At 42.0% G+C, this 13107-nt stretch overlaps 1 protein-coding gene across 13 annotated transcripts in view; it reads left to right on the top strand.

Annotated features, from left to right (window-relative positions):
• PPFIBP2 (PPFIA binding protein 2) overlaps positions 1-13107 on the top strand; it is a 197166-nt gene that overhangs the window by 172089 nt on the left and 11970 nt on the right. For 11 of the 13 annotated variants that reach the window (XM_067532155.1, XM_067532156.1, XM_067532157.1 and 8 more), the window contains 7 exons: positions 2210-2348; positions 3273-3392; positions 4261-4411; positions 4659-4770; positions 5533-5621; positions 7361-7483; positions 8685-8810. In XM_067532155.1, the coding sequence (XP_067388256.1) occupies positions 2210-2348; positions 3273-3392; positions 4261-4411; positions 4659-4770; positions 5533-5621; positions 7361-7483; positions 8685-8810 (860 nt within the window). Of the gene's footprint in view, positions 1-2209; positions 2349-3272; positions 3393-4260; positions 4412-4658; positions 4771-5532; positions 5622-7360; positions 7484-8348; positions 8457-8684; positions 8811-13107 lie in introns of those variants that run through there. The other 2 variants (XM_067532163.1, XM_067532164.1) reach the window with 2 other exon arrangements.

The following is a 13107-nucleotide window of genomic DNA, read 5'->3' as shown; positions in this document are numbered from 1 at the left end:
GTCCTACCTTCAGTGGACATGGAGAATAACTGATCACCATCTTCTTTATAACAACGCTTAACACATTTGAAGACTATTGTCAGGTCCCCCCATCTCATTTTCCCGAGACTAAACATGTCGACTTTTCTATCTTTCCTCAGGTTTTCTAAACCTTTTATCCTTTTTGTTGCTCTCCCAGGGACTCTCTCCAATATGTCCACATCATTCCTAAAGTGTGATTGATGCCCAGAACTGAACACAGTACTCCATCTGAGACCTCACCAGTGCCATGTAGAATGGGACAGTGGCCTTCTATGTCTTACATATGACACTCCTGTTAATACACATCAGAATGATATTATCCTTTTTCTGCAATTCCATCATGTTGCTGCCTCATATTCAATTTGTGATCAACTATAACTTCCACCAATATTACCACCAACCTAGTTATTCCCCATTTTGTTGTTGTGCATTTGATTTTTCTTTCTTAAGTGAAGTACTTTCCACTTGTCTTGAGTGAATTTCATCTTGCTGAATTCAGACCAATTCGTCAAATATAATTTTGAATTCTGATCGTGTCCTTCAAAGTGTTTGTAACCCCTCCAAGTGTGGCATCATCTGCAAATTTTATAAACATACACTCCATTATCCATTCTGGTCATTAATGAAAATATTGAATAGTTCCAGACCCAGGACTAACCCCTGAAGGATGCCACTAGATACACCCTCCCAGTTTGACAGCAAACCATGGATAACTACTCTTGGAGCATGACCACATTGTGCTGGGCACTGTACAACACAGTACAAAAGGCCAGTCTTTGCCCCAGGCGGCTTGCAATCTAAGATTGTTTTCCTGTGCTGAAACTCCCATTGAAGCCAATATAGTTTCTCCTTGCATACTGTAGGGAAATTGGAATCTAGCACTCAAGATCTACTGTGTAAATCTGAGAGAATTGAGATCTTAGTTCAGAAGGATTGCAGTGCAAGTTGAATGTCTTGCCTAAGTGATTTGAGACGTCCCTGAGTCTAAGTGGGACATTTTTCCATGGAACCCGCCCCTTCCCCACAGTAGGGATTGAAATCAATATTTAACCAAGTTGCTCAGTCACCCTGATATCTAGGAAGGTTGAAGGGAAGACTAAAAGGGACAAAACTTAGCTCTGTTTCCATTTTTCTTTCTTATGGCATTTCTAAGATGGCCAGGAAAATTAAAATAACTTTAGAATGACACAAGTGTCCTAGAAGCTGAGTTTCCATATATCACTGTTCCCGGTGATGTCACAAATTTATGAGGACTCGTTTCTACCCCACTACAGAAAAGCTGCATAATACTTTTGTTTAGTTTTCTTATGGCACTTCTTGACCAATTAGGATTTCACAGCTGTCATACTGGGCCAGATTTTTGGTTGGCAAAACTCTTATTATTTGGCCCTGAATCCACTCACTGGGATTACCTAAAACTTCATGATTATAAACAGAGGGAATTAGAGGTTGTTATAACACACACTTGACCAGATCTGATAACTTGCCATCCACCAGAGGGCAGTGATACCAGTGCGGACAAACAATGTCATTAGCAAGAGACAGGATTTAAAGGGCATTGACTAGACCAGCTGCTGCTGTTTGTTAATGAGAGTGACTGTGCTAAAGCAACACAGAGCCACTGTGACAGTTCTGTTGGGCCCCTCACTCCCTTCCCTAATCCCTAGGCAGCTGACCCAGACATCCCCCATATCGTGGCCACCATGCATTACACTAAATGCTACTTACTGTATGACTGATGTCATTACTATTTTAAGGAACTTTGCAAATCAGTGATACCATTGTGACACAAGTTCAGTTCTTCCCACAGACCAGGGCTAAACTGTATTCCACTGAAGTTAATGGGAGTGCACTGGTGTACTTGAGAACAGAAATTGGCCTTTTGGGAAGTAAGATTCCTTGAATTAGTTGTAATAAATTGTATCAATCCAAATGATTTTCAGAGGTGAAACTGACTGGAGTTACACGCTCAGTGTTTCACAGGCTTCACAATTAGTCTAAATTGTATGACTGGTGTGTATTCTCACTTTCTAGACAGTGGCATTTGTTCAGTAAATGAATCTGTATTTAAAGCCATTGTGGCTTCATTTCTGTGAAGCACTGCTTTCCAGATAGTTTCTGACTAAATATCTTGTACTTTGTGGACAGGTAGTTTAAAAAATAATCTGCCTACTGTTTTTAATCTCAGGAGACACAGAGAATATTGATGGTACAACAACTTCAGATGAACTTTCACCCATCTCTTCTGGAATGGAATCAGGTCCACAGTCTCCAGTGTCTCCAGAAAATAAAAGGAGCCCAAAAGGCATCAAGAAAATCTGGGGAAAGTAAGATCTTGTTCATTCTTTATTCATATCCTGTCAAACTGTTTCAGATGAGAAACATTTTCAGTTTACAGCATGTTCTAGACAAGCTAGAGAATCTGTATCTGTAGTAAAACAAAATGTCAAAAGCAATAAGCAAAACCAGCAACTTTGTGTCCATGTGGGCGCATACATGTGTACATATCAGATCGAGAGAAAATTGATTCCATTACTAATAAAGAAGCAGACATGCTATAGAAGAAATTCAGTAAAAAGAAGTCCTCTGATTTCTTAATTTAATTTTTTAGTTGGGAGGCAAAAAAATTAATTACCATATTTTTCACTAGCCTTCCATTTCTGAAGGCATAAGTTGCAAACACAGGTTTAGTCTTACCGTGTCCTGTCCTAAACACTTGCGTTATTTCAAGTCATCACTTGTTTGACAGTCAGAGTCCCAATGTTAGACTATTTGGGATGCAGTGTCAGGCCTGAGCAGCGTTTCTTGCAGAGCAACTTGCTTTCCACAGGATTTGATCTAGTTGCCTTATTTCTAATCATCTTTACAAGTTTGCTCAAAAAATTATTAAATGGTCCCAGATAGTAAACATAATAATCAGATCTTAGCAAAACAGCGAGAGTCCTGTGGCAGCTTAACGACTAACAAATATATTTGGGCATAAGCTTTCGTGGGCAGAAACCCACTTCATTGGATGCTAAAAAGAGACTAACATGGCTACCCCTCTGGAACTAATCAGATCTTAGTTTCCTTGGAACTTACAAAAAGTGCTGAAATTTTCAGTGAGTTCCATATTTTCTCTCTAGCTTTAATATAAATGTTTTGGGATTACTGGAGGGCTAATGTGGTTTCTAGTGTTATTTACATTTTATGTATGAAATGGAAATACTGTATGTCATGCTCTAATACTTGGTGTTCTGCTTTCTGTAAAGAATAAGAAGAACTCAATCGGGTAACTTCCATGCAGATGATCTAGGTTTGGCTGAGTTTCGAAGAGGTGGTTTCCGTGCAACAGCTGGACCTCGATTATCTAGATCAAAGGGGCAGAAGAGGTAATTGCTCTTTTACTTTCCATTCATATGAGGTAGTATTGTTGAACAGAGTGCTTCTCCTGTGGTGAAATATTGCCCGGCATGCTTCACAACAGATCAATTTCACTATAACTAGAAAGGGTTTCTCTAGGAGAACCTATTTACACCTTTGCAGTTGCAGGGAGTAATGACAGCTGCTGGTTGGAAAATCTGAGAAGCCATAATTTCACTTGTAACAAAGAGCAAGTGTAGCATGACATCATCCTCTTCATTCCCTGCTTTGGGAATAGCTGCAGGATGACTGGGAGTCAAGGTTTCCATCTTAACTCTCCCCACATGGATGATGGAAACTTCTCTCCTCTCTCCATTGAATTTTTCAAGAGTATGTGGAGCTGAATCTATTTAAGAAAGTTCAAACTAACATACTATATATTGCAAAGTATATTTACCAATTTGGTACTGCAAGACTAGGTATCAACTCTTTTTACAGCCAGCCAGAGAACAGAGAGTACATCAGTAAGTGTTAGTAATTACCCACATGGCAGAGACCACCTTTTGGCTGTTCTTTAAACAAAATCTAAACCATGTATAAGCAATTGGTCTGTGAATTGAAGTTATAGCAATTTGTTTATAATTTTTCAGCATTTCTCAGTGTTATCAACTGAAGTTAATGACCTTGCAGGATCAGGCCCCAACTACTACCTAGTAGTGTGTGGGGGGGAGGTTAACAGAAAGTTGGAAAAAATATATTCAAAAGTGACTTTAGTTAAAGAAAACTAGTGCTAGTGTTAAAACATCACTAAACTCCCAGTGCCAGGACGGAAGGCTTTTCTGACGTGTCAGTTAATTCTCTTTTGTGTGATCTTCATACTGTACTTGTGCTTTTCAGTGACTGCAATGCCCCCTTTGCTCAGTGGAGCACTGAAAGAGTATGTAACTGGCTTGAGGACTTTGGTCTTGGTCAGTATGTCATTTTTGCACGGCAGTGGGTGAGTTCTGGCCACACGCTATTAACAGCAACACCCCAGGACATGGAAAAGGTAAGAAATCTGGAATTATTGCTGTCTATTAGGCAGGTGTATGTGGTTGATCCTTTATTGTATTTCAGTGTATCAGTCCACTGGCCACCTTTAGATCCAAGCATCAAAACATAGCAGCTAATTCAAGAAGGTGCATAGTCGTCTTTATGTAGCAAAAACTAAAATCAGTCTCTCTCACATGTATGGGTTATCAGATAAAAGGCACCACATAAGGACAAACTGTTATTATTATTGCTTTTTGTTACAGGAACTAGGAATAAAACATCCTCTGCACAGGAAGAAATTAGTTTTGGCCGTTAAATCAATAAATACAAAACAGGATGATAAGTCTGCACAACTAGATCATATCTGGGTGACACGTAAGTGCTTGTAAAACTGTGGGACTCGAGGTTGTTTACCTCAACTGAGAACTAATGAAAATGTTTCAAGTATTTCTCATATACAGTGAATGAGTGTTTCTGATAGAAATGTATGTTAAAGCCAGCTGATTATAGGATTGATTGATTGTCTAAACGTACCGTACCAGAGTGACAATTGGAAGATTTCATTGGTAGAATATTTTAGAGATTTATATTTTAAAAGTTTGGCTTTCTTGATTGCCAAGCATAATGAATATGCCTTATGTTTTTCAAAGCTTACTTGCTGTTTGATTTCTGGAAGGTTGGACCATAGCTGAATTTAGCATTCTCTGAAAAAGAAGGCAATTGGAATTCAGCTTAAAAATGCCTCAGGCCAGGAATCAAGCAGCTCCTCCAATTTAACCACCGAGTGCAAGTAACTAGATTTTTCATTCCTAGTAAGGAAGGGGCTAAACAGTCCTGTAGAAGTCACATGCTCAGTCACATACTCTGTCCTCTAAAGCATTTCAGGAATATCATTCATGGGTTCTGGTGGAAGCTGCCTACAGTTCTCAGTCAAAGGGAGAGCCATTTTGGAGAGAAGGCCTTGAAAGGGAAATGAAAAAGAGAATAGGTGGGACATGAATTTCTGAAGGGGGTCAGAGGACCCTTGATATAGGTGAAGATGTGGAGGTGTGAAATTTCATCCTCAAGGATTATTTCTTGAGCTGAAAAGACTTCCTAAATCTGGATTTGTTTTCTCCACTATTTTTATATTTTCAGGATGGCTTGATGATATTGGCTTACCTCAATATAAAGATCAGTTTCATGAATCGAGAGTTGATGGGAGAATGCTGCAGTATTTAACTGTGGTAAGATGGCTTACTATAAAACCTTTTCCCTTCCATTCAAACTGACTCTGAACCTTCCATCTTGTAAATACAGTAGATTCTGCTTAAAAGAATCCTGATATTAGCAACTTCTGATTAATGGCAACATTGCTAGGAACTGATCCCATCCCATTAACATAAGTGTTAATGGAATTCAGATATTAGCAACAGCATGCTGCTTATTAGCACCTTTTTTTGGAAGAGAGGCGCCACCTGCACACAGGTTTGCGAAGCTGTGGCCAGGGAAGGAAGTGCTGGGACATTTCATCTCTGGTTGCAGCCCCATGAACTTGTCTGCAGCCATGCTTAGCACATCCCAACACTTCCTTCTGGGGTTGCGGCCTGGCAAATCTGCCTGTGGACAAGGACCACACAGGAAGTAAGGGGCTGTGGCCTGGGAGGGGAGGCTGTGGGCAGAGCAGTAGCAGGGAGCTGCAAGCCAGATGTTGGGATTTGCACAGTGCCTCTCCCTGTGCTCTTCAAGCTGTGTCCTGCCAGGGGACTGCACGCAGGGAAGGAGGTTCTGGACATGCTGAACCGTGACCCCAAAACAGTACAGGGAGAGATACCAAGCAGCTCTCTAGGCCCTGGCTTCTGGGCTGCAGCTTCCTTCCCTGCTGGCAGGTTTGCAGGGCTTCATCCAGGGAAGGCCTGTCTCGTGCTTTCTTCCCTGGCTACTGCCTGATAAACCTGCCTTCCACTTATTAGCAACTGCCAGATAATAGCAACTTTTTGCTGGCAACCGAAGGGTTGCTAATAAGCAGATTCAGGAGAGAGAGGGGAAATAGCTACTACTTTGATTCTAGCTTTCCAGCAATATTCCTTTTAGTCTTGGAATTTTCTTTTGAAGATGAGCAGTCAAAAGGGTCTATGCAGGGCAAAAATTGAGGGACTAGTGGGTCACCTTGTCTAATGAATGGTAGAGGGACAGCCCCCCTCCCCAACGATTAACCAATAGTCACTATATCTGCCTTAGGAATAGGATAGAGGAGATACAATTATAGCTGGTTTCTGTAAGACATCTGACAACCAGTACCATATCAACACAGTATGTTTAATAACCTACAGTACATGCAGCTCGGGATATTTGGTCTGTTCACCAGGTAACCATGATACTTAGAAGTAGAGACCAGCAGTGAGCCCAGTACCTTGTAAGGCCTTGACCAAACTGGTATCAGAACCATCCAAGCTATAGTTATGTTTAAATATTTGTTGCTGGTAAGGCTCTAGCATCACTTCCCTGTCCAGTGTGGATAAGAATTTTTCTTTTTGCCTTGTAACTGCTATAAAACCATTGTATAGTTCTAGTGAGTGTTAATCCAGACCATAACTTTAGTTAGCACAGTTCTCAGAAGAAAATTCCTGTCCATGCTGATTAAGAAGATCATGCTAGAACTCGGATAGCTACCCCTTTATTTAAATGTGGCTATAGCAAGTAGGATCCCAGTGTGAACATGACCTTACTCAGCTGAGAAACATTCCAGATGTAGTCATCTACAAAGTCCTTTTTAAATAGTTTCTACTTAATAAGACCAAAAGTCTTCGAGATTAATTTTTTTAAGATGCAACTGTTTTTGTAACAGGAATGCATACCATTAATCTAACCTGGATTTCTTTGATACATACAAATGTCACAGCAAGTTTGGAACTTGACTCTTATTTTCCAGGAAAAAATTCACATTGTTTAGTGGTGCCACTTACCCAGGCTTTTCCTTTTTCAGAATGACCTTCTCTTTCTGAAAGTCACCAGCCAGCTGCATCATCTCAGTATTAAATGTGCTATTCACGTGCTGCATGTCAACCAGTTTAACCCTCACTGTCTACGTAGGAGGCCGGTTGATGAGGTAAAGAAGAAATTTGTGTGTTTTGAGTCTGTTGTCATTGAGCCGGTGCTTGTTTATCCCATAACAGTCAAGGGTGAATGTGAAAGAAAATGAACTGTACAATATACCAGCCACTGCAGCCAGGAGCTCTCTCTCTCGAGTGTCCTCAGGGAATTTCCACATCCCAGAGGAGGAAAGTAGTGTAAAATTACTGCTTATCCTTTTCCATGTCACCAGCCCACACCCCAGGAAGCCGCTTCCCCATTGTTCCCATGAGGAAGGGAACCTGGTGGCCTTATGTAGGTTGGCACAAGTGGTGTAACGGGAAGAAATGAGATGTATTGAGAGAGGGACAATTTTGGCTGAATATTCAGAAAAGCTTCTGAGTGAGAGAGATTTCTCAACACTGTGGAACAGTTTCCCAAAGGGCAAGCTGGAAGGCTCATGGTTTGGTCACCAATTGTAACCAACCCTGCACTGTCAGTGAGATGGACTACGATGTGAATAGGTATGTACCATCTGTAAGTTCCAGAGCTGGTTGAATAAATTATTCAGTGAATCTTGCATTACTTTTAAAAATATATTATTCAGCCACTTTTTTCCCCATCATTCTCCCAGTCTGTAAAGCTTGGCAAATTGTTCATATTTAAGAATTTAATAACATTTTTGAGAGAAGTATTTGGAATTCTTTTTTATTAATTTACTCACCTCTACTAATTTCTCCAACTTTATCAATTTCTTAAGCAGTACTCCCAACAGCACATAAACAAATGTATCCTTTCTTGAGCCAGCATAGTGTCTATCTGGGAACCTTCAAAATAATAGATTATTTCAATATTTTTTGCAGAATAAATATTCTCTTCATATTGTTTTTTTTTTCATATAGTAGTTCTTAGGATTCCATCTGTAATAGAATGTACTTATCACTTCACCAGCCAGTCACGATTCTCCTAGTCTTCTGAGAGCTGCACAAGATGTTCAAAGCAAAACAGGGTACCTCAGAATTTGGGGACTACTGATTGTTGAGGAGGAGGAATTATTTAATAGTAACTGATAACTAGACAGCTATGAAAGGTAAATTCATTAGCTGAGGTTCAACCTTTTTCAAGTACTGAACTGTATTTTCTTATTCGAGTTGTGTCTGCATGCATGTATGTAAACTAAAACGAGCTGTGTGGGGAAAAAAACAGTATATTGAATTTTTTTGTGGTTACTTTTACAGAATTATATTTCACCTTCTGAAGTAGTTCAGTGGTCCAATCACAGAGTGATGGAATGGCTCAGATCAGTAGATTTGGCAGAATATGCACCAAACCTTCGAGGAAGTGGAGTTCATGGTGGCCTTATTGTGAGAACTGGTTCATAGTTTTATTGCATTTTTTAAGTTAAAAGTATAACCAGAGTACCTTACCAAAAAAAACTATGGTATCTGTTTAATTTCCAAGTATGAAACAGAAAGAGGAATATACCTTAATTTTAGTAATATGACGTAGTATACTCATTTATCAACCTTCTTAAAAGCTTCTGAGTCTGTTTCATGTAAATTAATTGTTACAACATAGGAAATATAAAGTAAAAAGAATTGTTAGAAAGCTAAAAAGCAAGATGCCACAGTGTCTTCCAGACTAATATGGAAAAATTGCGAAAAATGTTTTACTTATAATTTCCTTTCTGCTAGCAGCATCTCACACAAGCTGAAAGCCTGGGCTACTCCCCTCCTCTCTGCAGCTCACAGAGGTGAATTAATATCTTGTTGCTTCATGCTCTGGCCATGCCCCCTGTTCCCACTTGCCACCAAAGGAGTTATTCCAAAGCTGTAAAAACTCGAATAACAATATGAGTAACAAATATACCAGGGTAACCAGACCAACTGTACGGTGGACCAAAAAACAGTGACATAGTAAAGATCCTATCAACATCTGACCTTTTGGCTGATAAGCTATTCAGGGTGGGTAGAACTATGGAAGATACTGCTAGTACAGAAAGGAAATTATCAACAAGAAGTGTTTTCCGGTTCTGCAGTCCCGCATCTCCCACAATTCTGGACATCTGGAAAGTAATGAGCAGTGAACAGATGTAGGGAGGGTTATAGAAAAGGTCAGAAATAAATCTAAGATTTGCTCACAGAGCAATATTATTTCTGGGCCACTCGCTGCAGCACCTTCCTGCCAAAGGAAGCCTTTGCAGATGACAGGAAGACCATGTTATAGTGCTTGAGCTGGCCTTCCTACAGATTGCCAATGTGGATGCATTTCTGCCCGTGACCTTGCCAGGGATCTCATACTGTGTGTCCTGACCCCCGTTCAGGAACAGAATTGTGAATGCCTTGGAAGCTCTGAGTCCTTTTTCTACCAAAACCACCCCCCACACAAAATACCAAATTGGGTTCCTCATCTTCTCATAGATTCTGTAGGTTTGAGGTCATTTTTCAGAGCTTTTATGACATCTCAGATGTGCCACCTCTTCTCTCAGTGGACATAGTGAAGGAAGGATCAGCTCTTGGGAAGTGTGGAAGGAAGAATTCAATTTAGGAATAAAAAATTCAGGAGTCCTGAAGAGTGCCTTGTCCTTCTGGAACATGCAGTAAGGCTCCTGCGTAGATCAGGCTGCCAGCTCTGATGCTTGCCTGACAGAAGTGAGGGCTATCAGAAAGCAAGTTTTGATGGACAAACAGAAAGCTGGTATTGACATCAGTCAAGGAACAAGTCAAAGTCTAGGCTCCGCGTTTCCCCTTTGGTTGTTCATATACGTGACCATGGTTGTGTTGTCTGACTGAATCAGGACATATTTCTCCTCTACACTGGAGTGGAACCATCGCAGCAACAGCTTAGCTGCTCTTAGCTCTAGGAGGCTTATGCTGTGAGCCCTTTCCTCTGGGCTCCAGCTGCCTTGAGCGGTTTCAGACCCCAAGTGTGCTCCGCAGCCCTCCAGGCTGGCATCAGTTATGAGAACCAGAGGATCAGGAAGACATATGGGCCTACTTTTGTGGATATTGCCCTAGGCAAACCACCATTTTAAGGAGCTCAGCATCTGCAGCAGGACCTTTACCTGATCCTTCGTGTGTTCTGGGGAGTGGTTCCACACCTATAAGATGAAGCTTTGAAGATGCCTGATGTGCGATTGTGCATGGCCCTAGGAGGCCTAGCAGTTGAAGGTCCAGTGCTATGGTAGGCCTCTTGCAGCTCCGGAACAATGTGAGAAGGTCCTGAGTCTTTGGAACCTTTCTAGAGGTGGGTAGATCTTTGCTATAGAGGTGTCAGTGTCCACTTCTAGAGGAGTTATTTTAGTAGACTGAGTCAAGGAGTTTTTCTTGACATTGATGATAAACCCCATGCGCCTTCAGGAGATCCAGCATCAAGGACATGGCTCTGTCTGTTGCCATGGATGGAGCTCTGATCAAGATGCCCAGGAAGGGAATACAGGTCGATACTCTTCGACCTGAGCCTGGCTATGATTACCACCAACATCTTTGTAAAAACCTGGGGACCAAGAATAGGCCAAATGGAAGCATCCGGTACTGATAATGCTTCCTGCTATAAGCAAACCTTAAAGATCTGTGGTGGTAAGGTCTGATAGGAATATGGAGGTATGCATCTGCCAGAACCAATGAAGTAAGAATATTCCCCCTGGGACAGGGATGACACAGTAGAGGCAAAGGTCTCCATCTGCTTGTTGAGCCTTTTGAGGTCAAAATGACTCAGATTCTATTCTCCCTTGCATTTTTGAACAAAGATGATGAAGTAGAACCCTGAGAACCTTTCTTCTGAGGAGCTGTTCTCTTACTCCCATATCTAAACAATGAGAGATCTCATTCTGGAGCAGATTGTGCGTTACAGGACTGTTGGAGATGGGGGACTGGGTGAAGAATGGGTGGGGTGGAGCCCCTAGCTCAAGGGAGTATCCCTGATTTACTATCTCCTTGACCCACTTGTCCATGATTGATGCAACCCATTCCTCCAGTAAATGCGAAATTCTGCACCTTAGCTTCAGTTATGCAGTCTTTGTCATGGAGAGGTTTTCAGCGGGCTGGGCATCCTCAGTTCCACATCTTTCCTTTGGAAAACCTGCTGTCCTGTCACTATCTCTGTGAGGATGAAGGCGTGCCTCTGTCTAAAGGATGGTCTGTACTCTCTCCTGAAGGTACTGTCTGGCGCTGGGAGAGACTATTTGGATTTTGTCACCTTGTCCAGCTTTCCCCCAAAAAGAAGGGAGCCTGTAAACTTGGTGGAGCACAGAAACTGCTTTGCGTAGGTAACTACCTTCCAGGGTTGGAGTCATAGGTGGCACCCGATTATTGAGCTAGAGACTGACTCTGGCTGAGAAACTTATGGCATTGATTGAGGTGTCAACTATAAATGCTGTTGCCAAGGAAACTCTCTTTAAAATAGAGCCAAAGTCAGAGTGATCTCTTCTACCCTATAGGTCCCTGAGATCTTCCAGCCAGGATCTCAGGAGAGAGAGATGTCCTTGTAAGGCAGGTAGCTGTTAGGCATGCCCTGGCCTGAGAGTTGCTGAGAAGGCCTCACAGTAATTTTTGAGAATGACAGCCATCTTTCTATCTATGAGGTCCTTAGCGTAGAACTCCCCTTCCGCATGGATAACCGTCGAGCCTTCTTGGAATGCTACAGCAGGGTCAACCTTTGGTATCTTTGGTTCCTGAATCTTATAGAACCTGAGGTCATTTTTGTTAATGTGCTTGCCCTTATCATGCTTATCCATTTGTCCCTGAACACTTCCTTAAGGGAAGAGCGTAGGGGATTCGCAGTCCCGAGAGGATTTTGTGGGGAGAAATTTACTTTGAGGCTTACTCTCAGAAGTCTGTTCATGTTGAATCTGAATATTGGAGACAACCTTGCTGCACGTAGTGTGAAATTTCTCACAGGGGAAAAAAAATCTGTGCGTTTTTCACCGGTCCTGTTCAGACTCAGTCCAACAATTCATCATCCTCCGTGGAGTAGGGAGAAAAGTCAGAAGACTTGTACCAGATGGAGCTCGTGTGCTTTTTCTTCACGCCCCCCATCCCTTTTATTTATATATTTGCATGCTTTGAGAGCATATGAGCTCTGTTGTGGCTTTGATGAGGCCTTTTGCAGCTATCTGTCCTTAGGGCTGGAAGCCCCTTCAAGAGAAATCTCTCTGGATACATCTACACAACAAAAAAAATAAAACCTTGTGGCAGCGAGTCTCAGAACCCCTGTCAACTGACTGGGTCTCGTGGGACTCACACTGTGGGATTGTAAACAGCCGTGTAGATATTCAGGCTTGATCTGGATTCCAGGCTCTGAGACCCTCCCTCCATGCTAGGTTTCAAAGCCTGGGCTCCAGCCCAAGCCAGCGTGAGTACACAGCTATTTTTAGCCCCACAGCATGAACTCTGCGAGCCTGAGTCAGTTGATGCAGACTCTAAGACGACTTGCTGCTGCGGGGTTTTTTGTGCTGCGTAGACGTACCGCAGAGCCTTCCCCTGCTGGGTCCATTCCTCAAGGGGGTGGAGGGTATTAGACACTAGAGACCACTTGGTCAAATTGGGAAGGAGGGTGATGTTTATGAGCCCTGCTTCTTTTCCCAGGGCATTCAGGACACAGTTTAAGACTTGAGAGGTGGGGGGGATTGTGGCCCCATAAGTCCCCCCCTTGGGACTTGGC

Source organism: Emydura macquarii, unplaced genomic scaffold (assembly GCF_026122565.2).
Source record: "Emydura macquarii macquarii isolate MOO-44397 ecotype Brisbane River unplaced genomic scaffold, CSIRO-AGI_Emac_v2 contig_3240, whole genome shotgun sequence".
NCBI lineage: Eukaryota > Metazoa > Chordata > Testudines > Chelidae > Emydura > Emydura macquarii.
Note: the sequence above shows the minus strand (reverse complement) of the source record. Positions and strands in the feature narration are given on the sequence as shown.